The sequence below is a fragment of the Ictalurus punctatus genome, chromosome 19, assembly GCF_001660625.3.
Source record: "Ictalurus punctatus breed USDA103 chromosome 19, Coco_2.0, whole genome shotgun sequence".
Taxonomy (NCBI): Eukaryota; Metazoa; Chordata; class Actinopteri; order Siluriformes; family Ictaluridae; genus Ictalurus; species Ictalurus punctatus.
In genome coordinates, this window is record NC_030434.2 from 10,838,938 (window position 1) to 10,866,415 (window position 27,478).

A 27,478-nucleotide genomic window follows, 5' to 3' on the forward strand; every position below is an offset into this window, starting at 1 on the left:
AATAATAAAAACCGACTCGCATTAAAAGCAGTGTTTTATCTGAACAAGAGGAATTTCAGCACAACTAATATTATGTAGGAAATGTGGAACAAAATGATGATCATTGCTCTCTCTAGCGAGTGTTTAGTTTAAGGACTTTATCAGAAGACTTTTGTGTGTACTAATAAGAAATGGATATTTTCTTGGCACGTCTTTCCATTAAATAATAATTGATCGACGCTACCAGGACGTTTGAGCCTCTGACGATGAGAAGAAAATCAGAATTAATATATAATGTCCTGAATGACGAGAGCAGATTGAACACGTTCAAATCTTACTTGACGCAATTAACAAGAGATTATGTGTACTTAAAAACAGGGGCAGTAACCAGCATGGGCAATGAACTTCCCAGCGAGTTCTGCACAGAGATATTCATAACTGTCGAGAACGCTTTTTGTTTTGTTCTAGGCGAAATGCGAGGTGAAATTGGCGTAGTGTTGTAATTAAAAGAAACCAAACGAAGAAAATCCACAGGCGACCTAAAGCCCGGTTAGTTTTTTGGGGAGGTTCGTGTCGCCGCATGCTTTGTCTGTGTGTATTTGTGCGTGGAGCGTTTGCATCAGATGGCTGTGTGTGTATGAATGAAATGCGGTGTGTCTGGATGCCCCGCGTCCTGTGTGAGTCACGTTCAACACTGAAGTGATAAGGTGCATATTTGAGCACATTTTTGATCTGCAGATTAGCTTGTTGTGCTGCTCCACTTGAGAGCGGTTTTTTTCTCAGGTTCAGGAGAAGTAAGTACCGGTGTACATTTTGTAGCCATAGTGACAAAAGTGTCGTCGAATTGAAGACGTTTCCACCAGACACGATATGTCTCATGAGGTATTGTTTTGCTAATAACCTGCCAGCGAAACAGTCGAGTTTTGATTGATGCTTAGATTTAATATATACAGAAATAAATGTTTACCGGTTTTGTTTTGTTGGTTTTTTTTTTAATTAGCTGCTTCCAAGGTCTATAAATTTTTTTTTATTATTTATTTTTTTTAAATAATAAGAAAGTTATAAATAAACTATTACACTACGCACAGTATGTTAGTAAACATGATAAATTCTGAATTTATCATGGCTTTTATTTTTGTCATATCGTTAGTGGTGTATCTGAACACACACGCACAGAAACTTGTGGAAGCTTGTAACGATAATTCAAACAGATTTCATTCAGCTTGAAGTAGTATTAGTTTAGTATCATGTTGCGGTAGTATTCTATTGTATCAAACAACGAAACTTCTCTGTGGTGCCATCCACTTCACGGTGAAGTAAGTAATATTAACTTAAGTAACTTTATGTTAAGTACCATAATTAACAAAGACACCATTGAACCCGAGTAAACCGAAAGATGTACATCTTATCAAAAACATCTTAAGATTGGGGCCTACACGTATAAAATTCCTGCCGATTATTTTCCCATTAGTCTTCTGTCACATTTTTAAACTATAACTATAAAACTGTATTGGCTGCCAAATTTCACAGTTCAAGACGATTTTCAACTAAACGCTCTAACTGAACTATCGTCACATGCGTAGCATGCACCGGAATCTTCTTAGTGATCAGCAGAACAAAAAAAAAAAAATCAGTATTACTTTTGCGTCAACATTTGTCTAGCTCGTGCAAATGTTTAGCCACCCAACATAAAAAAGTTAACAGTAGCTTATACACCGCTCTTTAGTAACATACTACAGTATAGTATAATATATTACTACAATTATAATATAATATATATATAATAATAAGTCATTATTCTAGTTGGTATGATTTGTATTTTACTCATACAATCAAAATGTTGTGACGCTGCATCATTGCGAATGAGTAACAACTGAAATATCCCAGAATGCAGCAGAGTAGTCTTTATTTCGAATTTGTAATATGAGGCATTACTATAAATCTTAGCAATTAAATTTTTTTTTCTTGGTGTGTGTGTATTATTGTAGTATACATTTTGGCCTAGATTATTATATTTTGGTGAATTTATTGCACTAATGTGATATTCAGTCTTGTTATTGGAATGAAATCAGCAGCACAATACATGAATGAATGAATGAATGCTGGGGCAGATCATCTGAGGAAGTTTTCAAAAATCTGATCTGATTCTATAACAAGTATTTAGCACGAATAAGTATTATTCAGGAATTAGATTATTATTTTTTTTATCGTCTAATTAATCGTCTGAATTGGTAAATTTAATAAATTGACTAATTTTCCACACATGAACTTTTTTTTAACATACATATTTTTTCATTCATTTGTTTTATTTGGAAAGAGTTTATTTTGAATCAAAAGCTGCAGTTGTGTCTAATTCATGTTAATGGTGTATTTCTTCCTGTAGGACAGACTTGAGCAGCTTGTATATGGTAATTTTAGATGGCTATCTTGCACTTAAAAACCCTCTCATTTTATACTTTAGTAGTTATATCAAAATATCAGATCGTATCAGCTGATCTTCAAGATTATAGAAATAAACAAGTTCTATTGTGCTATCTCCAGCATACTAATGGACGTATCAATAATAGATTGCTTTGTTTGGCATTTAATATTTTTTAAGCGCCATAATACCGTGCTTTTTTTTTTTTTTTTTAAATAAGTGCTTCTTCCACCCTCACATCATAGATTTTTAATTGAAGAATGTTTTATTTAATTAATCCGGATTCAGCCTTTTACTGTAACAATAGCTTGGGAATAAGCGATCATTCAGTAATACTTGTTTATTATACGTTTTAAACTAAAGACTGTTGTTGTTTGGCTTTGTGTCAATATGGTAAGTTCATGTCTAAGATCTCTCTGTGTGTGGCAGTGCCCGCAGTAGCCGAGGCTCATCAGCTCGAGCAGCAGGCCAGCATTACTGATCTCTGGGCAGAACAAAGTCGCCCCAGCGATACGCCACCACCACACAGTCCTCCTTATCTGCACTTTTTCAAACGCAAACATTTTCTTTAGATGCGCTGGGAACGCGGCGCCGATAGTCATCACACACGCACTCTAATTGCCTCAGATAGGAGCGCGTTATTAGCATCAAAACCGAGCAGAAGAGCCGTTATCCCTGAATTAAAACAAACCTGTGATTTATTTTTATATATATATATATATATATATATATATATATATATATATATATATATATATATATATATATATATATATATATATATATATATATATATATAAATAACCCGTGCACACAAGCAGAGATATCGTCCTCCCTCCCTCTGCCGCTTTAAACCATTTTCGAATCTGGAAACAATTGGCGAAAAACTTTTTTTGCCGTATTTTCATTTCATGCTCTTGATTGGACCAGTTAATGGTTTTCTTTATTGTTTCTGCGACTGCAGAGACGTATACAGTGTAGGCTGTGTGTGTGTGAGCGTTCACATAAGTGTGTGGATAAGCTCAGCCCTCATTTCAACCCGACTCTCGGGTGCATGCATGTGTGTGTACGTTCCTGCTCGGCCTGCTCCGGGGGCATTCCTCTGCCGGTTCACTGGCAAACCTCAAGTAGGGCCCTTTTTTCGACCCCTCTAATTGCTGAAAGACATAATTGTAGGGCACTTTGAAGTAAAAGTCAATTTGCCACTAGTCCGCTCTTAAGTGTTTGACTCGGGCAGCTCTTTTCCTGAGAGCTCACCGCGATGTATCGATAACGCCAAGTCAATTTGGGCCTGTTTATTTAACAGGGCCAAAAACATCAGCGTTCCCTTGCGTTAGTTTACCCGAGCGGCCGTACGTGTTTTTAGATCACACTTAATAGATTATTGCCATCGTGCAGCTTATTATTAAGGACAGCTTATTTTGGCTGGTGAGGTTCCTGCATGTGTGTTTGGATGTGTGGATGAAAGCAGGTGTGTGTGTGTATGCTGTGGTGGAGTTGTGTGTACGCTTCGCAGCGTGATGGCGACGCTTTCAGCGTGTGTGTGTGTAGGTGATGACAGTGTGTAACGCTTATTTGCACGGCGCCTCCACGCCCTGCTTCTCAATGCGACTCGAACTAGTCATGAGACACAACGTATGCACCAGCGCTGAACCCGTGGGCGTGTGGGGCGTGTGTACGTGTCCAACGCCACCCGTCCATGTTTATTGTTTACTGTTCTCCGGTGGCGCCATGGCTCGGAAAAACAGAAGCCTTAAAAACACTTTGTTTTGGGGGGAGGCCGAGTTCTGCGGTATTCTAATCGCAAAAGGCGATCAGGGCCCCTGATCTACGGATAGAGAGAGAAGGGAAAAAAGAGCGAGAGAGAGAAGGGTTGCATTACTTTAGTCTAGTTCCTATGTATGGCCCTGAGAACATGTGGGTGCCCCAGCCAGTCTGTCTCCGCAACGGCCTGAAAGAAAGAGAAAGAGCTGCAATCAAAGAAGAGAGAGAGAGAGAGACGTTTCAGTGTGAATATGTGCAAGGTGTCTATTGTAGTTTCTGCTTTATTCCCATTACGCTGTGCAGAGCACACAGATATCTGTGACACTAAAAAACTGTTAGTTTATTCATGCTGATAATGCACTTTATCTTACACTTAATGATAACTGAGTGATAATCATTTAGCACGGTTTATGATATCACAACAGCATAGAATTTAACAGGGAAATCAACACTGTATCCAGAATTATTGGCAGTGTCTTCCCGAAGAACAACGATACTCTTTCCTTCAAATAAGGACCCATTCGCCCTGTTAAAAAAAAACCCAAAAAAACATGATTATACCAAAGAAGGTTAAAACTACCACCTCAAGTACAGAATTTTTCAAATGAACAACTTTTTAAAGTTATTTCAACTAAGGAACAGCGCATAAATCTATACCAATATGCAGTCATTTCAAAACACACATCTTTTTATGTACACTAGGGAAGTGCTGGTAATGGGGTGTATCCCAATATTCAGTAAAATGCAAAATCTCCATAAGCACTGATGCGTTTTGTCTGGGGTATGCTACGTCGGTAGCTCTCGATAAAATATCAATCTCGTTCAGAAAGCAGCATAAGGACAGCCTTCTTCTTGGGCAAATATGAAGTCTTGCATAATGTTGGAAGAGAATTGATTTTATTTTTATAAAACCTATTGTAAACCCTGATTTTTTTTATTATTATTATTGTATTTTTTTTAATTGAAGGGGTTTTTGATTTTAATTTCTATTAAAGTGTTAAAAAAAACTTTATCCAAGGATGTGTCCACCTTTTTATGCAAAGAAGCAAGCTAAACTATGAGAGATCTTCTGTTCGTCTGTTGGGAACATTTAGTCATTTAGTTCAGGTTCAGTTGCGTTTTGAATGTAATCTCTCAAATATGCAAATATCTTTTACATTAGGGATTTACATAGTGGTTTTCCTCTGTTAGTTTGCTTCTGTGCATTAAGCTCATTCACTGTCTCTGTGCTCTACATCGCAAAATGCGCGGACATGTCAATGAAGTTAGGGAAAACATTGTCTCAATTCAAGCAAGTGCAAATACAGCTGAAAAGAAAGCCAGACTATTCGAATGCATTATTCATTTGATCTGATTATACTACAATGTACAAACAGGGCTGTCAGGTGTTACTCCTTTCAGCAGGTGGTGTTGACGGGGTTTGAACAGAATGGTCTCAGGCTATGGAAACTTTTGGATTCAAAACTTGGTGCCGAGAGTCAGGTCAGCTAGAACTGTTTCCAGACCGTGCTAGGGTCGCGTTTGGACAGAATGTTCTGGACTACGGTGAGGTGCGGACGTAATGTAGTCGGGCTACTGTCGGGTCAGTCTCTGACAGCTTTCAGAATATTGTTGGTATATGGTCTTGAGTTCGGACAGAAGGTTTTCAAGCTGTGGTCAAGCTGGGTTTGGACATAATGTTCTCAAGGTATGATCCGGTAGGTTTTGGACAACATTCTTGGGGTATAATGATAATGAGTGTTTATTAGTCACATATACATATGCACAGTGAAATTCTTTTCTTTGCATACCCCAGCGCGTCAGGAAGCTGGGATCAGGGCGCAGGGTCAGCCATGAATCAGAACCAGAAAGGGTTAAGGGCCTTGCTCAAGGGCCCAACAGTGACAGCTTGGCAGTGCTGGGGCTTGAACCCCCGACCTTCTGATCAGTAACCCAGAGCCTTAACGGCCAAGCCATCACTGCCCCATATCAACATATAGGGTTCAAACAGAATTTTAGGGCTATGGTCAAGTTGGGTTCGGACAGGAAGTTGTTGAGCTATGGTCAGTTCGGGTTCAGATAGAATGTTCTTTGGGTATGATCAAGAGATGTTTCGGGCAGATTGTTCTTGGGACAGTTCTTTAGGCAGATTGTATGAGCATAATGAGTTTACACACAGTGTGGTAGAAATATCAAATTGGACTTTGGTGGTATGGTTAGATTAGAATGGGTTTGGGCAGAGTTTGATTTGGAAAGAAAGTTGAAACAGTCACATCTTAGGGGTGTGACTGTTGGGCACGGACAGCGGGTTGTAGGGCAGGGGCTGGGCAGAATGTTTTTGGGAATAGGCAGGTCGTGTTCAGACAGAATGTTGTTGAGCTATGGTCAGGTTTGGTTTGGACAGAATGTTGGAGGTCTGTGGTCATGTTGGGTTTAGACAGAATGTTCTTGAGTTATGGTCAGCAACAATACTCTGATATGCATTCAAACAATGCTCGAGTGGTATTACGGGGCTCAGTGGGTGCCAAGAAAGCATTACCTATAGCACTATACCACTACTACCAGCCTGAACTGTTGACAAATGGCAGGTTGGGTCCATGGAGTCCTGTTGTTGATTCCATTCTGATGCTACCATTGAAGTTCCAGCAATATGAGGTTCATTAGACCAGGCAATGTTTTTTTCCAATCCTCAGCTGTCCGGTTTCGGCGAGCCCGTCACCGCTCTAGCCTGAGATTCCTGGTCTTGCCTGGCAGGAGTGGAACCTGTAGAACCTAAAGGTTTTATGTGTTGTGCATCGTGAGAGACCTTTCTGCTCACTGCGGTTGTAAAGAGTAGTTATTTGATTTACTCTAGCCTTTCTATCAGTTCAATCCAGTCTCGCCATTCTCCTCTGACCTCTCTCATCATCAACAAGGATTGTTTTTATCCTGGAGAACTGCCACTTATTGGATGGGGTTTTTGTTTTTCGCACCATTCTGTGTAAACTCTAGCGACTGAAGTGTGTGTGAAAATCCCAAGATTCCTCGTTCTGATGTTTGATGTGTATATTGACTGGAACTCTTGACCTGTATCTTTATGATTTTTATGTGCTGTTCTGCTGCCACTTGACTTGACAGCTTGGAATATCGCATGAACAAGCCGATGTACAGGTGTTCCTGTTAAGGTGGCCAAGGAGCATGCGTCCATGCACGTGCTACACCGTAACACTACAAAGGTCCTGTGTGTTTTTGGATAAAGCGTTGAAAGAAATTTTATGCCTCTCAGCAGATTTTACTTTATCTACTTTTATATATCAATTACCAACCTGCAGTTTTTAACACGACCGGCCTGAAAAAAAGTGCTCTGATGGTAAACATTGCGTATTGCCCCCCAACATACGTCACTGCTGTGCGTGCATAAAGGTCACAGCTCGGATTAGCGGTCACTGTCACATGGAAAACATCCGCACCATAACCAAAAAGTTTTTCTTTTCTCCTTTTTCTCTTCTCTCACACAGTGCAGCGACTTGCTTCACATACACATGTACGCTGCAGGGTGTTTGATGGTACGCTGGGGTGATTAGGAGAATCAGCAGGCTGGGGTAGAAGGCCTCGCAGGGAGAGAGAGGGAGCGAGAGAGAGAGAGAGAGAGAGAGAGAGAGAGAGAGAATGCAGCAGCTCTTATCACAGGCAATTAATCAGCCAGACTCATATTGCGGGACAATTATTCAAAGCTTTTTCTTGAATAAGTTACAGGCGGAAGCCTATGAAAGCCCCCCCAATCTCCCCTGGACATGAAGGTCATGAGAGCGGGGAGGTCAAGGGGCTCTGCAGCCTGAGAATAGATGTGTGTGTGTGTGTGTGTGTGTGTGTGTGTGTGTGTGTGTGTGTGTAAAGTTACATTCAGTGCTACAAATTCACAAGAACTTCACCAAGTTATCTTGTAAGAATGATAAGAAGAACAGCACACACTGGGGTAAGAGTTTGAAAGGTGCCTTTAGTGTTCGAAGCATCCAGCTTGACTTGTTGACTTGTTCTTTGGGCTTGCATACGTCAGTATCGGAGTTAAATTGAGTGGAATACAATTTCAAGCGAGAACCAACGAACAAACAAGAACTGGTATTTGATATAATTACTGGTGTTGTGTGACGCTACCACGCTGAAGGCGATTCTTTTGATCTAACAGCTTGTCTCAAAGTGTTTTATTCCTCTTGTACTTTGCCAACGCCAGCCATTCTTTTTACTTATTAACAAAGGACATGTCATATTTGTGTCTGTTTATACTTAATGTAAGTTCTGTAAAGTTTGTGAAACAAGTTAGTTCCTGTTATCTCTCGCGTTATAACTAGAGATGCACCGATAAAGGCTATTTTTCACGCTTTGGGCCATCGGCCGATAGTTTAAAAACATCCGATGATCAGGACTGATTAGATCCCGTCAATCAAAAGAAGGCGGGAAAACACATGGGAAATCCCAAACCTGTTCAATCATGACACTGCGCCTGGACGCAAAGCAAGTGCCACAAAGATATGGTTTTCCAAGGTTGGAGTAGAAGAAAGCCAGGCTTCCTCAGCCAATATCAGTACCTGATGTCACTAATGCTCCTCACTAAATGCCCACAGCCAAAATCTAGTGGAAAGCACCTTCACAACAAAAAAAGGGGACTAAATCTGGAATGGGATGATGAGGGTTAGGTGTCCACAAACTTTGGCCCATGTAGTGTACTTCATTCTTATATAAATGACTGAGGAACGTGTCATGTTGTAGTGTACACTTGATGTCTGTATTGATCTTGGTGACTGCAGGACACCTTTTTTGGAGTCCATTCTAACATTGATCTGCCTTAGCATTAAAGTCTACCTTGTCTCGGAAAATGGATATATTTAATTTACCTCGGTGGTACGATAACACTCAAATTTACACTAATTGCTTTTGTAATCTCTTACCAGGTAATTGCAGCCGTGGGACTGATGGTTTGAGCGGGTTTTTAAGTTCAGACGCCTCAAGTTCAGTGAACTAGATATTCAGTCCACTTTATTAGTACAGACACTGAGCAGGAAATACGACAGCATATTATTATTATTATTATTACTACTATTATTATTATTTTCATATTAAATTGTCAAACAAATAAAATAATCTATAGATATTAACTTTATTTATGCACACTGAGTAGCATTCTTTGTATTTTCCAATATTTTATTACTGTATGTTAGTTTATCATAAATTATTATTATTATTTTAAACACACGACTCAGTACGAGTGACTGTTCTATCCAAACGTCTCACGGTTCTTTCATTTGCTGGAATTGCCTTCTCTGAGAGAGGCACCTGATGCTCCTTTAAATTTGTTCAAATAATAATAATTCCTTACAGTTATATGGCGCTTTCCTAGACACTCAGAGCACTTTACATAGGATGGGGGGGGGGGGGGGGGTGTCTCCTAAACCACCACTAGTGTGTAGCATCCACCTGGATGATATGACGGCAGCCATAGTGCAGCAGAACAACACCACACACCAGTTATTAGTGGAGAGGAGAGAGAGAATTGGCCAATTCAGAGATGGGGATTATTAGGGGGCCGTGATGGAGAAGGACCAACGGGGGAATTTCGCCAGGACACCGGGGTTATACCCCTGACTCTTTACTATGAGTGTCCTGGGATTTATAATGATCACAGAGAGTCAGGACCTCGGTTTAACTTCTCGTCCAAAAGACAGTGCTGTTTTTACAGTGTAGTGTCCGTCACCCCGTTACTATACTGGAACATTAAGCCCCACAAATTTAAGTAAGCACCCTTTCCAATTGGTAGGATCCTTTATTATGAGAGGGAAAACCTTGCCCAAAAATGCGTCCCACTTAGACAGCCTGTTCCCAAGTAAAACAAGGCAACTCGGTGTCTGTAATATTATGTTACCGTATTAACTCCACATATGCTGTATGGCCTAGAGTTTCTGAACACCTGACCATCATCCTTTTCCAGTTTTAACCACTTACAATAACCTCCACTGTTCTGGGAAGGCTTTCCACTAGATTTTGGAGCGTGGATGTGGGATTCGCTCATGTGCTCATTCAGCCACTAGCGCATTAGTTGGGTGCAGAGGATCTGGGGTGCAGTCGGTGTTCCAGTTTATTGCAACGGTGTTCAGTGGGGTTGAGGTCAGGGCTCTGTCCAGGACGGTCTAGCTCTTTGTGCACAGGTGTAACGTCATGCTGTAACAGGTTTTTAGCCTCTTACGGTCCAGTGAAGGGAATATGTAATCCTACAGCATACAAAACATTCTACAAAGAAAACATTCTATACAATTGTGTTCCTCCAATTTTGTGGCAACAGTTTGGGGAAGCTGCACGTATGGGAGTGATGGTCAGATGTCCACACACCTTTATCCATCGTGTACATCTAGGCTAGATATTTTCCTATAATTGTACATTGTACCTACTTCTTTTCACTTTTTTTTTGTTTGTTTCGTTTTGTTTTTTAACAACCGCTCTGGTCCTTATAAAATTGGCAGAAGAGGAACAGTGGGGTGCACTGATTGACATGATTATATTAAACAAACTCCTACAGGTTGTGTGAACACACATGCACATGCCCAAAGAACGCTCTCAGATGTTAGTAATTGTGCCGTGGCCATACAGAGCCAGAACATTTCAAAGCTTCTTATCTTTTCTCGTTTAGACCAGTGGTTCTCCTGCTCTTTGATTGGAGCCCAATAAATGACCCGACGTTAATTACAGCGAGCCTTAATCCATGCACGATATGGCAGTGGAGGAGGACAGACGTGCAGGGAGAGATCTTAATGAGAGTGATATGAATTTGGTCCCGAATTCCTTACCTTGGCACAAAGTTTGTGTGTGAGGTTAGTGTAGCTATGAGGCCCAAGAGCCAGTCAATTTTGTGAGGCTAATGGGACCATTTTCCAGTTTGTTTGTGTGCTTTTCTCACTTGCACGTTCTCTCTCTCTCTCCCTCTCTTCTCCCCCTTCTTGCACTTCCCCACCCTCTGTCGTTCTCTTATCTCGCCATTTTAATTACTTCCCAACGTGTGTCTGAGCTTGTTTTCATTTCTCCGTGCCATTTTTGGCTTTGCGGCTTTCTCTCTCGTTATCACGTCCTGTCTGTACTCTTTCTCCCGTTTGTAAATGACACAATCAATTATGGCTCACGCGTGCGTGTGTTTGTGCATTTTGTGGAGCTTTCTTCTCCATTGCCAAATTTAAAAGAAGGTGGGCTTATTTTTGATATCGGGATGAAAGAGTAGTTTGTGATTCCAGCAGGCCGCACGGCCGAACAGCTGACAGAGGGAGGAGCGATACTGCAAGAATATCATATCACGATACCTGAAGTCATTTTAACAATACTGGCGTATATCACCATGTAGTATTTTTACACTTGGACACACTGGCAGGAAAATGCTTCTCTTTTTGCCCCAATTGTTTCAATTCCTTCCCGATTGTTTATATTTATAGACACTAAATGAATGTCTAAATGTCATGGGAATTTGTAAGCAAACCTATATTGACACAACATATATTGTTTGAGTATTGTCCTAGAATAATTTTTGGCTTTATACCAAGGCGGTGTTAAATTCACAATTCTGATTGGTCAGAAAGTGTTATATAAAGCATAGCTTGGAAGGTCGTTCTGGATGCAAGACAAATGACCGATTCTATAGCTTCTGTAGTAATGCTGTTGGTGTAATTGTTGACATGCTGAGTTTTCTCGTAGATGTTTATTTAGCACTTATGGAAGGAGTCTCCAGTGCTAGAGCTTTCTAACAGTCAAAACGGGTAAACCTGTCATTTGAAAGTTTTCCAACCTTCCTAATCTTCAGAATGGTTTTTTTGTTTGTTTGTTTGTTTGTTTGTTTTTTTCAGTAACTTGACATTTTGTTTTAACTTCAAGAAGGAGGGGGGAAAACACACAATTGTATACTATATCTGTGTATGCTGTAGTTTTACAGTTTCCCTTCACTGGAACTAAGAGGCCCAAACTTGTTCCAGCATGGCAGTGCCCCAGTGTACAAAGCGAGCTCCATGAAGACATAGTTTACCAAGGTCCGCGTGGAAGAACTCAAGCTTTTTGCACAGAGCCCTAACCTCAATCCAAAAGTCAACCTCAGGCCTCCTCACCCAACATCATCAACGTTCCAAAATCCAGTGGGAAGCCTTCCCAGAAGAGTCGAGGTTATTATAACAGTCAAGGGGGACTGAATCGAGAATGGAAAATGTGTGTAGGTGTGAAGGTCATGTGTCCACACTCTTTTGGCCGTATGGTATAGCCGCTTTAATGTAAGTGGAACGAACATGTTTCACAGCATTAAATGTCATTATTTAATAAATAAAATCTTATAAGTGTTGGAAAATTGCTGTGGTATTAGAGGAACAACACATGCTGTTATAGGAAAATAATAATAAAACGTCAAGCCTCACACCACCCCGTCGTTGATTTTCTTAACAGCACACCTTCGTCATGTGTTATTCTGTACGTATCAACCACCCCTTTTACTGGTGATGCCCACATTAATTAATGTATACACACAATATATAATACAATTCAGAAACGCGTGTCGTGCATCGATAATTATGTTTTACGGCCATGTTGCCTGCCTGAAAGCTCTCAACACACACACTTTATAAATCTTTCCGAGGTCTCCGTTGACTGTAGTTAAATAATACTATGGCTACATCTTTCCTTAACCTCAATACCCACAGACGACTAGCCAAATGTCCCCACAGTGTCAGTTTAATCAAGTATTCCTGTAATCATGGACTGCATGTGCCCATATAAACACCACTTCTAACCACACTCTCTCTTTCGCCAGTTTTTTTTGGGTTTCCGTCGTTTTGTTCTCTTACACAGTAGAGGATATTGACAGCTTTTGGGGAAAAAAAGTTTCTCCTTTCCTGTCTGTCATTTTTTTATTATTTTGTTATTTCACTTAGGCACATTCACTACTCTTCCCTTTCATTCTTTCTTCATTTTTGTCTTCTTTCTTTCTTTTTCCTTTTATTCCTTTTCGTCTCTTTTATGTCTATTTATTTCAACGTTTCATTTATTCTGTCTTCTCCCACTGTGCTTTCTCTATCTCTCTCTCCCTCTCTCTCTCTCTCTCTCTCTCTCTCTCTCTCTCTCTCTCTCTCTCCCTCCCTCTCTCTCCCTTGTTAGTGCCACTTCTTTATGAGTCATTAAAGTCCCTTACATTATTTTTAGGAGAGAGATACTGCGAGAAGCAGGAAAAGGAGGATAGAGCCATAAAATGCAAATATCACGCATACTTTCTCTTCCTCCCTCGACGAAAAAAAAAGGGAGAAAAAAAAAAAACAAATTAAATGTCAATGTCGTGAAATATTGTCAGTTTCATTTGCTCTGAGGAGGCGATGACAAATCCATATTCTTCCTTTAAATAAAAATTCTTATTACAGCGCAGCCGCTGCGGGTAATCACGGCAGCACAAAGCCAGCGGTGATTAACGATCGCAATTTATTGTGCGACGAGGCTCCGCGTGGAGAGCACGGGAGAAGCAAAGACATCATCTTTATCATAATTCATATCATAAATAACCACGCTCGGCCAATCACGGCACGGCTGACGCGTCGTTCCCAAATAACCTTTGATAACTATTACCATAGCAGAAGAAAAGCCCAAAGTCACAATGTTATCTCATCCCCATTCACCGCCTATAGAATACAACAGTATTACCATATAGATTACACTATTTATAATGGAGGATGTCAGAGGAGAACGACTGTCCTCCGCCGTGCTTCTGACACCCACGCTTTACCAGCAACGCAGTAGCCTAGGACTAGTGTGTGTGTGTGAATGTGTATGCCTAAGCTGGAGCACTGGGAAATATTAGAAAAGTTTGATTTGGCTGGAGATTACTCCTGCAGTAGCTGTGTGCGCGCGTGTGCTTGTTGTTCTGCTGTGAATGGTTTTGATCTGCTGCTCTGATAACTGGCCTCCGTTCTACCCAATGATACTCCAACTTAATACTGCTGCATCAGTGTTTCTTCCGTACACACCCTAAAGCACGTCATGATTGATGAGCCAAATTGTTGCATGATCATCCAGTTGTAATAACTATGCTCACCACAGCACCACAGCAGTTGATGGTTTATTTGACTGGTGGATGGTCTCCCAACCCAGCAGTGACATGAACGTGTTTAAAAACCCAGGGACACTGCTGTTGCTGATGCACTCGTAACAAGTGTAAGTGCTGTGCTGAGAATGAGCCGACACCCAAATAGCATCTTAGCATCTAGTTAGTGGTGGTCCGGGTTTCTTCCACATTGATTAAATTGAGTAGAGCAGGGCTGTGCATTGCAACCGATGGGCTACAGTCAGTAAGTGTGCACCTGTGTTTCAGGTGTTACCTGAAATGGTAAAATGGGCAGTGAATGAATATACAGGGTAGTTGTAATGAACTGGCCTGAATGTGTGTATAAAATCCAAGTTCTGAAGGATATATTCTGAATGCGTTCTCTCTTTGTGTCTCTCAGATGAAGAGGAGGAGGAGCAGGTCCCTGCAGACATGGGCACGTCGGCCGAGGCCATGCAGGTGTCTCTTGGCGAGGAAGAGGAGGGTGAGGATGAAGAAAACGATGAGAACTGGCTTGGCCCACGTGTGTCAGATAGCCCCAGACCCGAAGGTCTTTTACCTGCTGCGAAGCGACCACGCCTGGGAACCAAACCAGGAAGCAGCCCCGAATGGAGCTTTGAGCCTCGCGAACCTCTTAGTTCACTCAACGCCCAGCACATGGCACGCTCCCCTTCCCCTTCACTGCCCCTCGAAATGGTTCGTCCCTCTCCGTTGACTCCAACTCCAGGGCAAAAACCCAAAGTCTCCTCCCTTTCTCCTGCTCGCCAGAAGAATAAATCACCCAAAAGAGTGATTGGTGCCACCCCTTCTGCCATATCTGCCCGTCCTTCTTCAGTAACACCACCCAAAAGTGCGCAGAAGGCAGGGAAAAGGTCGCCTGGGAGACCCCGAAGCCCTCGTAGCCCTCGGCCAGGGCCCACGCAGTTAGGACGTGGGTGGTTGATCCCTAACACAGATGAGGTTTCGCAGGACGGCGAGCTCAAAGACGAGGCCATTGAGGACTCCATTGCAGCGGTTATAGCCAGGGCGTGTGCAGGCGGAGTGGGTGTGGCCGACCCGTTCGCATATGACTCGGACTCAGACAGCGAGGGGTTTCCAAAGAGCCCGCCCAAACATATGCCCAAACACACACTCCCCCAACCAAAACTCACACCTGTCCTTGGTGTAAAACACCCACCCTTGATGACGCCAACGTTGCTCTCAGCCGGCCCAAACCGCTGGACCATGGATGACTCCATAGATGAGGTCATCCGAAAGGCCAACCAGGGACAGGGTCTGCCTTGTCAATCACCACCAGAGCCCCCCTACTTCTCCACCCCGTCCGACTCTCCGCCCACCCCGCCACCTCCAACTCTCAACCCCCCACAGGAGCGAAAAGATCCCGTGGCCTCGTCTCTCCTAAAGAAAAAACTCAAAAAAGATATCAAAACTAAGCTGAAAAAGAAGGACCGAGAGCGGCTAAAGGAGAAGGGAAAAGACAAAAGCAAGAATAAAGAGAAAAACAAGGAGAAGAAGAGAGAGAAGGATCGAGGCCAGGGGGAGGACGGAAAGACTCCTTGGACAGAGTTATCGCTCGGAACAGAGGAGAGGAGAGACGGTGCTGGAGGGAAGAAGGAGAAGGACAAGCACAAGGACAAGAAGAAAGATAAAGAGAAGAGCAAGAAGGACAAAGAGAAACGAGACAAGGGCAAGGAGAGAGGTGGGAAGGAGGAGAAGAGGCTGTCGCTTGCAGCCAAGGAAAGTGCCTCTGCTTCACTACCTCTCTTCAGCCCTTCTTCCTGCCTGCGTGTCCCCTCGATGCTTCCCCCACTGCAACCCATCCTCCCTGAAACACTGTTCCACCCCAAAGAGACCAAGAGCAAGGAGAAGGACAAGAAGAAAGACAAAAAGGAGAAAAAGAAGAAGAAAGACAAGGAGAAGGAACGAGACAAGGACAGGGAGCGGGAGAGGCCCAGGGAGAAGGAGGAGAAGAAGAAGGAGAAAGAGAAAGAGAAGAAAGAAAAAGTCAAAGAAAAAGAGAAGCCCAAAGTGGAGAAGCCTGGTTTAATGGTAAGAACAAGATGGAAGCACATGCAGGGCCTCAAACAGAGCAGGGCCTGAAGTTCACACTCAAAGCATTTGTTTAACATTGCATACACCACAAATAAACACACCCGCCTCCATTTTAACTGGTATTTCAATCCACACCAATTCCTGCGAATTGCAAACGCGAGCCTGTGGGTTCTGTTGCACTTTTTTCAGGCCATCTCTTTCTTCCTGCATTGCTGTTTCTTCCTGCTAAGAAGAGTTTATGAAACTGTCCTTGTGGGTAATTAGCGTAATCTCGCACTGAAAATACGAGCGGCATATAACCTTGAATCACAATAATATATTACAAAAACGTCACAATTATTGGCACCCCTGCCTTTGGTACTCACTTTGCCAGCATAATAGCACTGAATCTTCTCCTATACTGTTCTCTCTCTGGATCCTCCAGGATCCTTTGCCCTCCCTCGTGGGCTCCTCGTCAGCTCACATCACAGGTTCCGAGTGGGGTTTAGATGGGGAACTGGGAAGACCATGTCAATCTTGATTCTGTGGTCATTTGGAAGTATGTTTTGGATCGCTGTCTTGCTGGACGATCCAACCACAACCCAGTTCTAGCTTCTTGGCAGAGGCAGCCAGGTTTTCATTTAAAGATTATTATTCCTGTATTCTACTCTTTAAAATCACCGTCATTGGTGATTTTAAAGGTTCGTTTAAAGGTACATGATGACATGTAGCGTGGCGGGCCCTTTGGAGGAAAAATAGACCCACATCCTCACTATACTTAACAGTTGGGATTAGTATCTCTTCTCTAAAATGCTTTTTAAAAATAATCAATCCACGGTCTTGTCACGATTGTAGTTTCAGTGGATTGTGATGTGTCGTGTGATAACAATACACAGAATAAGCATGCATATGTTGTTTATTGTACTATTGTCACCTGACGATTCTAAATGAAATTTAGTGTTGAAACGACAGCTGGCCCCATGCTCAATTGACGTTGTTTGTATGTATGTATAGCAAGTATACATCATGACACCACACATGATGTATACTCGTTCAGACGGCCCGTCGCCTACATGATGCGACCAATGTGAACTCTGGCTAGAGTAAAATGTTCACTCGAACTCCTAACTCCTACCCAAGTCTGATGCTTATACATGGAAAGATATCTATTCAAGATGGCGGCTCAGTGTATGTAGTACTGTTATGAACCATGGATCGTGTTTATTGATACAGACTCCTCATAAACAGCTCATTGAGTACTCGGATGCTTTAAGCATGCATTTTGCACAGTATTGGTTTGGTGGCTAGAAGTTTCCTTCACTTGTTAGCTACATTAGCCTTGCTGCCTCAGTGCAAAACTAAAAGAAGCAAACTTCAGACGCTGACCTTGGCTGATCAAATGCATTCGAGGTCAATGTGTACGTTTCATTTTTTTTGGCTGAAGCGTTCCTCCAACAGTCCTACTGACACACTCGAATCCTGCGTGTCTGTGTGTACTTCAGTACTTTTTAGAGATCATAGCTAGATTGCTGAGGGACATTTACATTTTCCATCTTTTCTTTTCCGTTTGTCTCCGAGATTCTGCGGCTCTCCACTCTTAGAACAAACACCCACACGCACAAAGCTGTCAATCTGTGTGCAAATCAAACAAGGGATAATACACCTCAGAACCTCTGTTTACCCAGTCTGCAGAGAGATAGAGTGAGTGTGTGTGTGTGTGTGTGTCCTTTTTAAGAGTCTACGATAGAGAAAAGAAAGATTGTACTAATTCCACTCGAGCGAACTCGTCCTCCAGTGTCTTTTCACAGTCCAGCGCAGCGATAACGCATGTACATCACATAAGATCTTTCAGGATTGATTTACACAGCTAAGTATAGAGTTCCATTTCTCTCGCCGTCTCTTTCTCCCTCAATAATTCACCCCTCTCTCTGACCCTTTCTTTCTCTCTCTGTCTTTTTTTTTTTCTTTCTTCCTCCCCTCGTCTCTCATGCCGCCACTGCTAGATGGGATACAGAAAGCGATTTCTCTCTCCACCCCCCTCCCCCCCTCCCCACATCTTTCTCTCTCCTCTGCTTAAATCTCTTGATCGCTTTAATTTTTTGCAAGGCTGCTTTGCTGGCGTCCAGAGGAAAAGCAAGAGTGGCAGGAAAGAGAAAGGCGAGTCGGAGCGGTGTTGAGTTAGGGTGGTTTATCAGTAGCCGCCCCGAAGGTATGTGCAGAAGGGACTTAAATCCTCAGAGATTAGCGAAAAAAATGCCGTCCATAGCAGTAAGGGGCTTACGCCACTGGTTGCATTAGTTCAGGTGAAAAGAATATTGCGTTTACATAAAAACTGGACAAATCCCGGCACAATGGCTCCGACTGGGGGCCACACAGGAGCCCGCTATCTTGGGACCTCCACCCTGTCGAGTCCAGATCACTAAACACACGCGCACACACATACATATATACAGAGGGTTGGAGGCAGTGAGGGTATGAGATCAGCACAGTGTTTCTACTGGATAGAGGAGATGAATGTTACTTGGAGACCTGTGTGAGATTGCCTTGTCTGTTTCAGCTTCCAGATCATTAACTTCAAGCCACAGTTGGGAATTTTTGACAAAGTGGCACTGAAATGTCACTAAAGTAAAATACTGTGAATAGGTTTCTGCTCTAAAATACATACGTGTATTTAATTATTTCAATAAATGCTATATGTAGAATGTAGTACAATATGCATTAATACTTATACCAATAACACTAGTACTACTAATCCATATACCAATAGTACTAATACTTTTCCCAATAATATGAATATTTATATAAGAAATAGCATTATTGGTATATGTAATAGAACTATATTGTTGGTATGATTGTATTAGTGTTATTGGTATTAGAATTATTGGTATCAGTATTAATTGGTATCAGTATTGTTGGTATCAGTGTTATTGGTACAAGTACTATTGGTATTAGTATTGCTGGTATTCGTAGTATTAGTGTTATTGGTATAAGTAGTATTAATATTATTGGCATATGTAATATTAGTGTTATGGGTATAAGTATTGTTAGTAATAGTAGTGTTACGGATATACAGTGCCCTCCAGTAATATTGGCACCTTTGGTAAATATGAGCAAAGAAGGCTGTGAAAATTTGTCTTTATTGTTTAACCTTTTGATCTGTTGTTTAAAAAATTCACAAAAATACTCTGCTCTCAGGGATATCAAATAATTGCAAACATGACACAGGTCTATCCCAAAAAAAATTATTTGTTAACTATAGGTGTGCAACATTTATTGGCATCCCTATGAATTCATATGAGAAAAATATATTTGAAGAATATTCCCATTTATATTTTCCTTTTTTGATTTTTTTAGTACACTTGGGTGACAAGGAACAGGAAATTGTTCAGTCATGACTTCCTCTTTCACAGGGGTATAAATATGAGGTAACACATAGGCCAAATTCCTTTAGTCATTTATATCAATAGGTAAGAACAAGGAATATAGCTGTGATGTGCGGCAAAAGGTTGTTGAGCTTCACAAAATGGGAAGTGGCTATACGAAAATAGCACAAGCATCGGAAATGCCCATTTCCACCATCAGGGCAATGATTAAGTTCCAGTCAACTGGAAATGTTATGAATCAACCTAGAATTGGACGTGTGTCTGTATTGTCTCAACACACTGTGAAGAGGTTGGTTCAAGTGGCCAAAAAAATCTCCAAGGATCACAGCTGGAGAACTGCAGAAGTTAGTTGTGTTTTGGGGTCAGAAAGTTTCCAAAACTACAATCCGAAGTCACCGACATCACCACAAGTTGTTTGGAAGGGTTTCAAGAAAAAAGTCTCGACTCTCATCTAAAAACACACTCAAGCGTCTTCAGATTTCCAGACACCACTGGAACTTCAAATGGGATCGGGTTCTATGGTCCGATGAAACCAAAATAGAGCTTTTTGGTAATAAACACCAGAGGTGGTTTTGGTGCACACAGAGAGGTAGCCACATGGAAAAGTACCTCATGCCCACGGTTAAATATGGTGGTGACTCTTTAATGTTTTGCGACTGTTTTTCTGCCAGAGGACCTGGACTTTTTGTCAGGATACATGACATCATGGACTATTAAATATCAACAGACATTAAATGAAAACCTGATTGCCTCTGCCAGAAATCTCAAAATCTTCCCGAGGGACAATGATCCAAACCATACACAAAAATGGTTTACTGACCACAAAATCAAGGTCCTGCCATGGCCATCCCAGTCCCCTGACCTGAACCCCATAGAAAACCTGTGGGGTGAACTGAAGAGGAGAGTCCACCAGTGTGGCCCTCGAAATGTGAAGGATCTGGAGAGATTCTGTATGGAGGAACGGTCTCAGATCCTTCGCCATGTATTCTCCAACCTCATCAGGCATTATAGGAGAAGACTCTGAGCTGTTATCTTGGCAAAGGGAGGTAGCACAAAGTATTGACTAAAAGGGTGCCAATAATTGTTGCACACCTATACTTAAACTATACTTTTTTTTTTTTTTTTTTTTTTTAAACCTGTGTTTTGTTTGGTTAAATGATGACAAATTTTCACAGCCTTCTTTGCTCATATTTACCAATGGTGCCAATATTAGTGGAGGGCACTGTATGTATTGTTGGTAATATTAGTATTTAGATTATACTGTAAATTATTGAAGTTATATCTACGTCTCCTTCTATTGTAGAAACTCACACAAACCATCCTGCCGTGTGATGTGACATCTGACTGAAAAAATGTTTTAAAATATTAATCCCTACATTGCTACCTCAGAGCAGCTGTATAAAATTTCCTTATCTGTTTCGGCATCTAAATAATTAACTTTAGCCACAGTTGGGCATTTCACTACAAAGTGGCACTGAGCTCTCTAAGACGCTCATACATGACATCTGACTAGGACTTGCGTCTACACACACATCTCTGCTGCATCTTTACCAAACTGGATCATTCTTTATATCCATTACTGTCATAGCACTTAAAAGTGCCTGGGAACCTAAATATCTGATTGCTTTCTAATTAGATTGGGATTAGGTTTCATGAGACACAGTATGCCAGAATGAAATATGAAAAAATGTTGGTTGTTTGTTTGATGTCTACATGTGCTTTGCTACAAAAAGAAAACACCCCCTGTTTAGTGTGAAGTGGACAATTCAGAGCTTGAGTAAGATTTGTGTAAGCTTTACCTTCACTAATCACAAGGCAAGGCTAATGTCTCTTGTCCTTCCTATATCACTTTTATGGAACCTAGCGAGCGTAACCTATGGTGAACAAATGTTGTTTTTCCTTGCTTTCAGCCTCATTTTCATAGTGTATGTTCCCTGACACTGCCTGAAGCTGTTAGCCTTTCTCTGAACGTTCAATAGAAAAATATTAATGGACCTGATTTTAGCAATTTGGGAATCATAAATTTTGGGAGTTGCTCCAAAGGATAATGGAAATCCAAGAGCCTGCAGCGGCTTTGTGGAGAACATTTCTAAATTCTGCCGGACTTTTGATCTCGGGTTTCAGCGCTTGCACCTGAAAACTGTCTGTTCATTGCCTCATCTTTATTCTACTCGAACACTCTTTCATGGCAGTTAACTGGAGGTAGTGTTAAATTATGTTGTATTATATCTCATTATTCTCCTGTAAAACATTTTAACGAGTTTTTATTTCTCTTTATCGGCTCCTGAGAGTGACTCGGGTCATCGGGTCATGGCGTACATCCGTTTAATAGCCGATTAATCCGTTTGTGCACGCCCGTTCCTTTTAAAACACCCCAGGTGTGTAGGTATTGAACGCAAGTGCGAGCATTTGAAGCGCTGGACTCATCGTGATACAGGGCAGGTTAAGTAGGACGGAGCACTTTTGGGGAGAAAGACATTGCGAGCCACTTAAAGACTAATTAACATAACAGATAGCACTATCTGAACCTGCCATTGAGGATGACCCTGAATGTGTGTCCTTAAACACACTCTCGCGCGCGCGCACACACACACCTTATCGTGTAGGGACAGGGCCTCAACTCCTCCTCCTTTGGGAGGCCAAAACACGTGTGTGTAAGTAGGATGGAAGTGTGTATGTGAAGAAAGCCTGGTCCCTACGGCCCCTTCCAGAGAGGCATGAATGTGTTCGTGTCAAAGTGAGTGCAGACAGATGTAATCTCCAATTCATCTATGTCCGCTTCCTAATTTCAAACTTCTTTTTCCCTTGATGATGCAGAGCTGCTAGCATAGATAGAAATATTAAAAACTGAAATCGGTGACAAAGGAACGAACTACTAAAACCCATAATGTCCCCCATAGTCTTGGGTTAATTTTACATTTTTTTATTTATTTTTTTTTTTTAAGTCTTATTGTTAGAGAGATATGGCAGAATTACACTACACTTCATTAGGAGTGCCTGTATCTCAGTGACTTTGACTGTTGGTGGCTGAAGGGCTGGTTTGAGTATTTCAGAATTGCTGCACTCCTTTCACACACAACATAAAGTCTCTTTACAGAGTTTATAGGTGCATCTAAAAAAAAAAAAAATAGGATATCGTGGAAAAGTTCATTTTTCACCGACATTTAATTCAAAAAGTGGAACTTTTATATATTCTAGTTTCATTACACACAAAGTGAAATATTTCAAGCCTTTTATATGTTTTAATCTTGATCATGGCTCACAGCTCATGGAAATAAAAAATCCAGTATCTCATTTTTTTTTTTATTCTAATATTTTAACAGAAATGTCGACCTTCTGAAAAGTATGTTAATTTATGCAATCAATACTTGGTTGGTCGGGGCTTTAATCCTTTTGCAGGAATTACTGCATGAATGCGGTGTGGCATGGAGACCATCAGCCCGTGGCACTGCTGAGGTGTTCTGGAAGCCCAGGTTGCTCTGATAGCGGCCTTCAGCTCGTCTGTATTGTCGGGTCTGGTGTCTCTCAGAGATTCTCTATGGGGTTCGGGTCAGACGAGTCGACTGACCAATCAAGCACAGTAATATCACGGTCAGCAAACCAGTTACTAGTAGTTTTGGCACTGTGGACAGGTGCAGAGTCCTGCTGGAAAAGGAAATCAGCGTCTCCATAAAGCTCGTCAGCAGATGGAATCATGAAGCGCTCTAAAATCTCCTGGTAGACGCTGCATCGACTCTCGACTTGAGAAAACACAGTGGACCAACACCAGCAGATGACACGGCACCCAAATCATCACTGACTGTGGAAACTCCACACTGGACTTCAAGCAGCTTGGATTCTGATCCTCTCCACTCTTCCTCCAGACTCTGGGACCTTGATTTCCAAACGAAATACAACATTTACTTCCATCTTCCCCATGATTGTGGTTGTGTACTGAACCAGACTGAGAGATTAAAGGCTCAGGAAACCTTTGCAGGGGTTTGGAGTTAATTATCTGATTAGAGCTCTTTTCACGTCGACATTTCGGTACTATAAATTATTATAAATCCGTTAGCTTGTAAGCCATAACCATCAAGATTAAACCAAAAAAAAAAGAGGCTTGAAATATTTCACTTTGTGTAATGAATGTAGAATATACAAAAGTTCCACTTTTTAAATTAAATGATGGAACGAAATGAACTTTTCCACGATATTCGAATATTTTGAGCTGCACCCGTCTATGAAATGGTACAAAAAAACATCTAGTGAGCAGCAGTTCTGCAGAGGAGAATGAGCAGGCCGTTTCGAGCGAACATGTAGACTCCAGTAACTAAAATAACCACTCTTTACAACCGTGGTGAGCTGAAAAGCATCTCGGACAGCACAACACATCAAAAGCCTTGAGGCGGATGGACCAGAGCAGCAGAAACCACACACAATCAGCTCTTAATCACATTGGGGTTTTTTTTAATGCATTTATGCCTCTTTAACATAGTTATGCTGAATCCCAGATGGATTTTTTTGTTTTTTGCTTCATTTTATATACTGATTACATAATATTTTTAAATGACAGTAAGGGACATTTAGTTTCAACATTAAGTGACATTCAGAAGTACTTTTGTTAGACTTCTGTTAATAAACGCAGATTTAAGGAAGTGTTTTGAACATCTCTATGCAGACTTTCAATTTGCAGCTGATATTAAAAATGTAAATGGCATTTGAGCAGTGAGATGAGTTCTGGCAGTAGTAACGTGTATATCTATGAGTACAAGCGCACTGCTATCTTTAGTGTGTCCTTTTGAGTCCCCAGTTAACTTAAGAAGCGCACCAATCAAACGGAGTACAAACTGTGGATAAATCATTTATAGTAGTTTAGAGTTGCAGTCCTCGCGTAGCCCGAGCCCAGCGTGTCCTCTGTGTATGGAGATTATCCGGGATGCTGGTTATTTTCCACATGATCAAGTGAAAAAGATATGTGATGGTGAGGTTATAAACGGACTTACCATCCAGGAGAGAGAAAGAAGAAAAGATCAAAACCTCACTCGCCTTTGTGCTTAGCCTGTCGTATCTTTTTTTTTTTTTTTTTTTTTTTTTTTTTTTTTTTTTTTTTTTTTTGGGGGGGGGGAAGCCCGCGTTCGTTAGCGCACACTAGCACAGTGTCGGACGGCCTTCCTGAGAACCTGCCAAACATTCTCCCACTTCTGCTGATCCTCACTTTCTCCTGAAGGAAGGATGAGAGAGATGGATAAAGGTGGGATGCAGATGAAGGGAGAGAAGGCGTAGAAGGGGGGACTGTCTGTATTCAGAAAGGCTTTTTGTCATAAATGCACAGCACAACAATAAAAACAAAACCGTTAAACCTGAGAAAAGATGTGTTTCTGTGCTAAATGATTAGTGCAACAGCAGGGGTTCTCTCTCTCTCACACACACACACAGAGCTCCTCGCTTGTAGTAAACCCTGCTGAGTCCTAGCTTGTTCCAGCTTTCAATATTCTGTCTCTACTTGTCTTCGTCTTCCTAGAGCTCGACTCGCAATCTCTTTATTCGGCTTGTCTTAAACTCATAAAATAAATTCACCTGTTCCATATTCTGTATAATTTGACATCTAGGGCACTAGATAGGTTCTACAATGCCACTATGTTATAGGGGAAGTAGTGAGGCTGTGTAGTGACTAGGAAGTGATATGGAATTCAGCAGAGCTGTGTGTTGGAGGGGCTTGAATAAAAAAAAATAATAATAATTTCTGAATACAATTCCTACAAAAGATCAGATCCTTGGAATGTAGGATCGAAATGTCGTATATAAGAAGAGACCAGAACACATTACAGTGGGGGGGGGGACAATAATTAGGCTTATTAATGTTCAGATGCATTTAAGTACTAAATATGAATTTATTTAGATTTAAATGTGTTAAAGAAATGTGATATTATTATTATTATTATTATTATTATTATTATTATTATTATTGTGTGTGTGTCAGTGGAGGAAGAAAACTGAGGATCTTACCATATAGATTTATAAGATGATGTTCTATTAAATAATACAATGTTCTCTCTCTCTCTCTCTCTCTCTCTCTCTCCCCCTTTATCTCTCTTGCCTCCTCTTGCTTTTTCTCTCCTTCTCACCGTCTCGCTCTTTTTTGTTTGATCATTCTCTCTATTTCTCCCTCCCTCTACTTTTATCTCTCTCTTGTTTTCTTTTTCTCTCCCTGTTTCTCTTTTGATCATTCTCTCTCTTTCTTTCTGCCCCTATCTCTCTCCCACTCTCTCTCCCTCCCTTTATCTCTCTCTCTCTCTCTCTCTCTCTCTCTCTCTCTCTCTCTCTCTCTCTCTCTCTCTCTCTCTCTCTCTCTCTCTCTCTCTGTGCTCAGGTTGAAGCCCCCGTGGTTCCTCAGTCTCCCGTCATACCCAGACTAAAGCTGAAAGTTGGAGCCGGACAGGACAAAATGTAAGACGCGCACACACATACACGGTGCTCCCTGTGTGGTCAGAGACTGCGTGTCTGCATGCAGGTGTGTGTTTCAGCCTGTGGGTCATGTGACCAGTCCCAGACGGCCCACGGTTTTTGTGTGAGACGCGCACACACACACCTCCTGCCGCACACTGCTATCAATAGTCCCAGTGTTCACACCACTTAACCCCCCACTCTTTTAACATACACATAAGCAGGCTACAGGTAAGGTGTGTGTGTGTGTGTGCGCGCGCGTGTTTGTGTGTGAACATGTTGACGTGGTTTGAGTGTGTTTAGACTTTGCTTTAGTCTTCCTCCCTCATCCTCACTGTTCCACCACCATGCAAGGCAGGAAACATTAACGTATGTCCGTGTGTGTGTGACGACAGGAAGGCCTTTATTCTGCAAGTGTGTGTGATCGTGTATTATGTCTTTGTCGTTTTGCTTTATTGTGCTCCTCCCTTGCACCTGTACTCTGGTCTCTGAACATAATCAACTGGCCTTTCTCTTTCTCTCTCTCTCGCTCGCGCTCTCTCTCTCTCTCTCTCTCTCTCTCTCTCTCTCTCTCTCTCTCTCTCTCTCTCTCTCACTCTCTCTCACGCATGCACTTTGATAGTGACTGTTACATATGAACAAAGCCCTCAACATTGCTTATGTTTTGGGGATGTGTGTGCAGGGTGGGGGGCTGGGGGCAGTATTTGAATGTTCATTTGAACTTCATGTTTAAGGTCCCAAGTTCTGTTCTATTAAAAGGCACATTATCTAAGCGTTTGGGTAAATGGCACATCATTTGAAATGCAGCGAATTCATTTCCAACAGACATCATTAGAAACATGAAATGCGTTCACTGAGGCTCAGTCATAAACAGTGTTCTCTTGGGCCTATAGTGCACTAAGTGCCAATATGTTATGCCGTGTATAGTAACCAAATACACTGAATGTACGGAATGAAATTTTTGCCGAAATTAACTTTTCAAGAAACAAAAAAAATATGCAATGAGAGAGAACAGCAGAAACTGAAAATGTAACATGTGCTGCAAATCAACATCATTCGTGCGTTTCCTAAGCTTCATCTTCACTAATCATGGTTCATGAAGGTGTTGCCAGGGTTTTCGTTCATGCTCCACATGTTTACATTCGCCATTCTGGTACAGATCTCACATGTGGGCGGGGCTTAACACTGATTTAATCTCATTGGCTAGTGAGGTTTTGATCGACAGCTCCCTGACCAGGAAGTAGAGGCTTCAGTGTGGCGAATGTTGGAAAGAGTTCTGCGTGCGGTTCACTGTGTAGTTATAGTGTTCGTACTTTGTAGTGGAAATTACTTACTTACTTAATCAGTATATTAGTTCGTAATTAATATTTGGTATTTGGGTCTGATACGACTGATGCGTCGTCGTCCTCCTCCTTCTCA

General features: G+C 41.6%; 1 protein-coding gene across 1 annotated transcript in view; it reads left to right on the forward strand.

The window, feature by feature from the left end:
* Positions 1-27,478, forward strand: part of taf3 (TAF3 RNA polymerase II, TATA box binding protein (TBP)-associated facto) — a 77,167-nt gene that overhangs the window by 45,875 nt on the left and 3,814 nt on the right. Inside the window, exons 4-5 of the mRNA XM_017494171.3 lie at positions 14,623-16,271; positions 25,986-26,062. Of these exons, the coding sequence (XP_017349660.1) occupies positions 14,623-16,271; positions 25,986-26,062 (1,726 nt within the window). The remainder of the gene's footprint in view (positions 1-14,622; positions 16,272-25,985; positions 26,063-27,478) is intronic.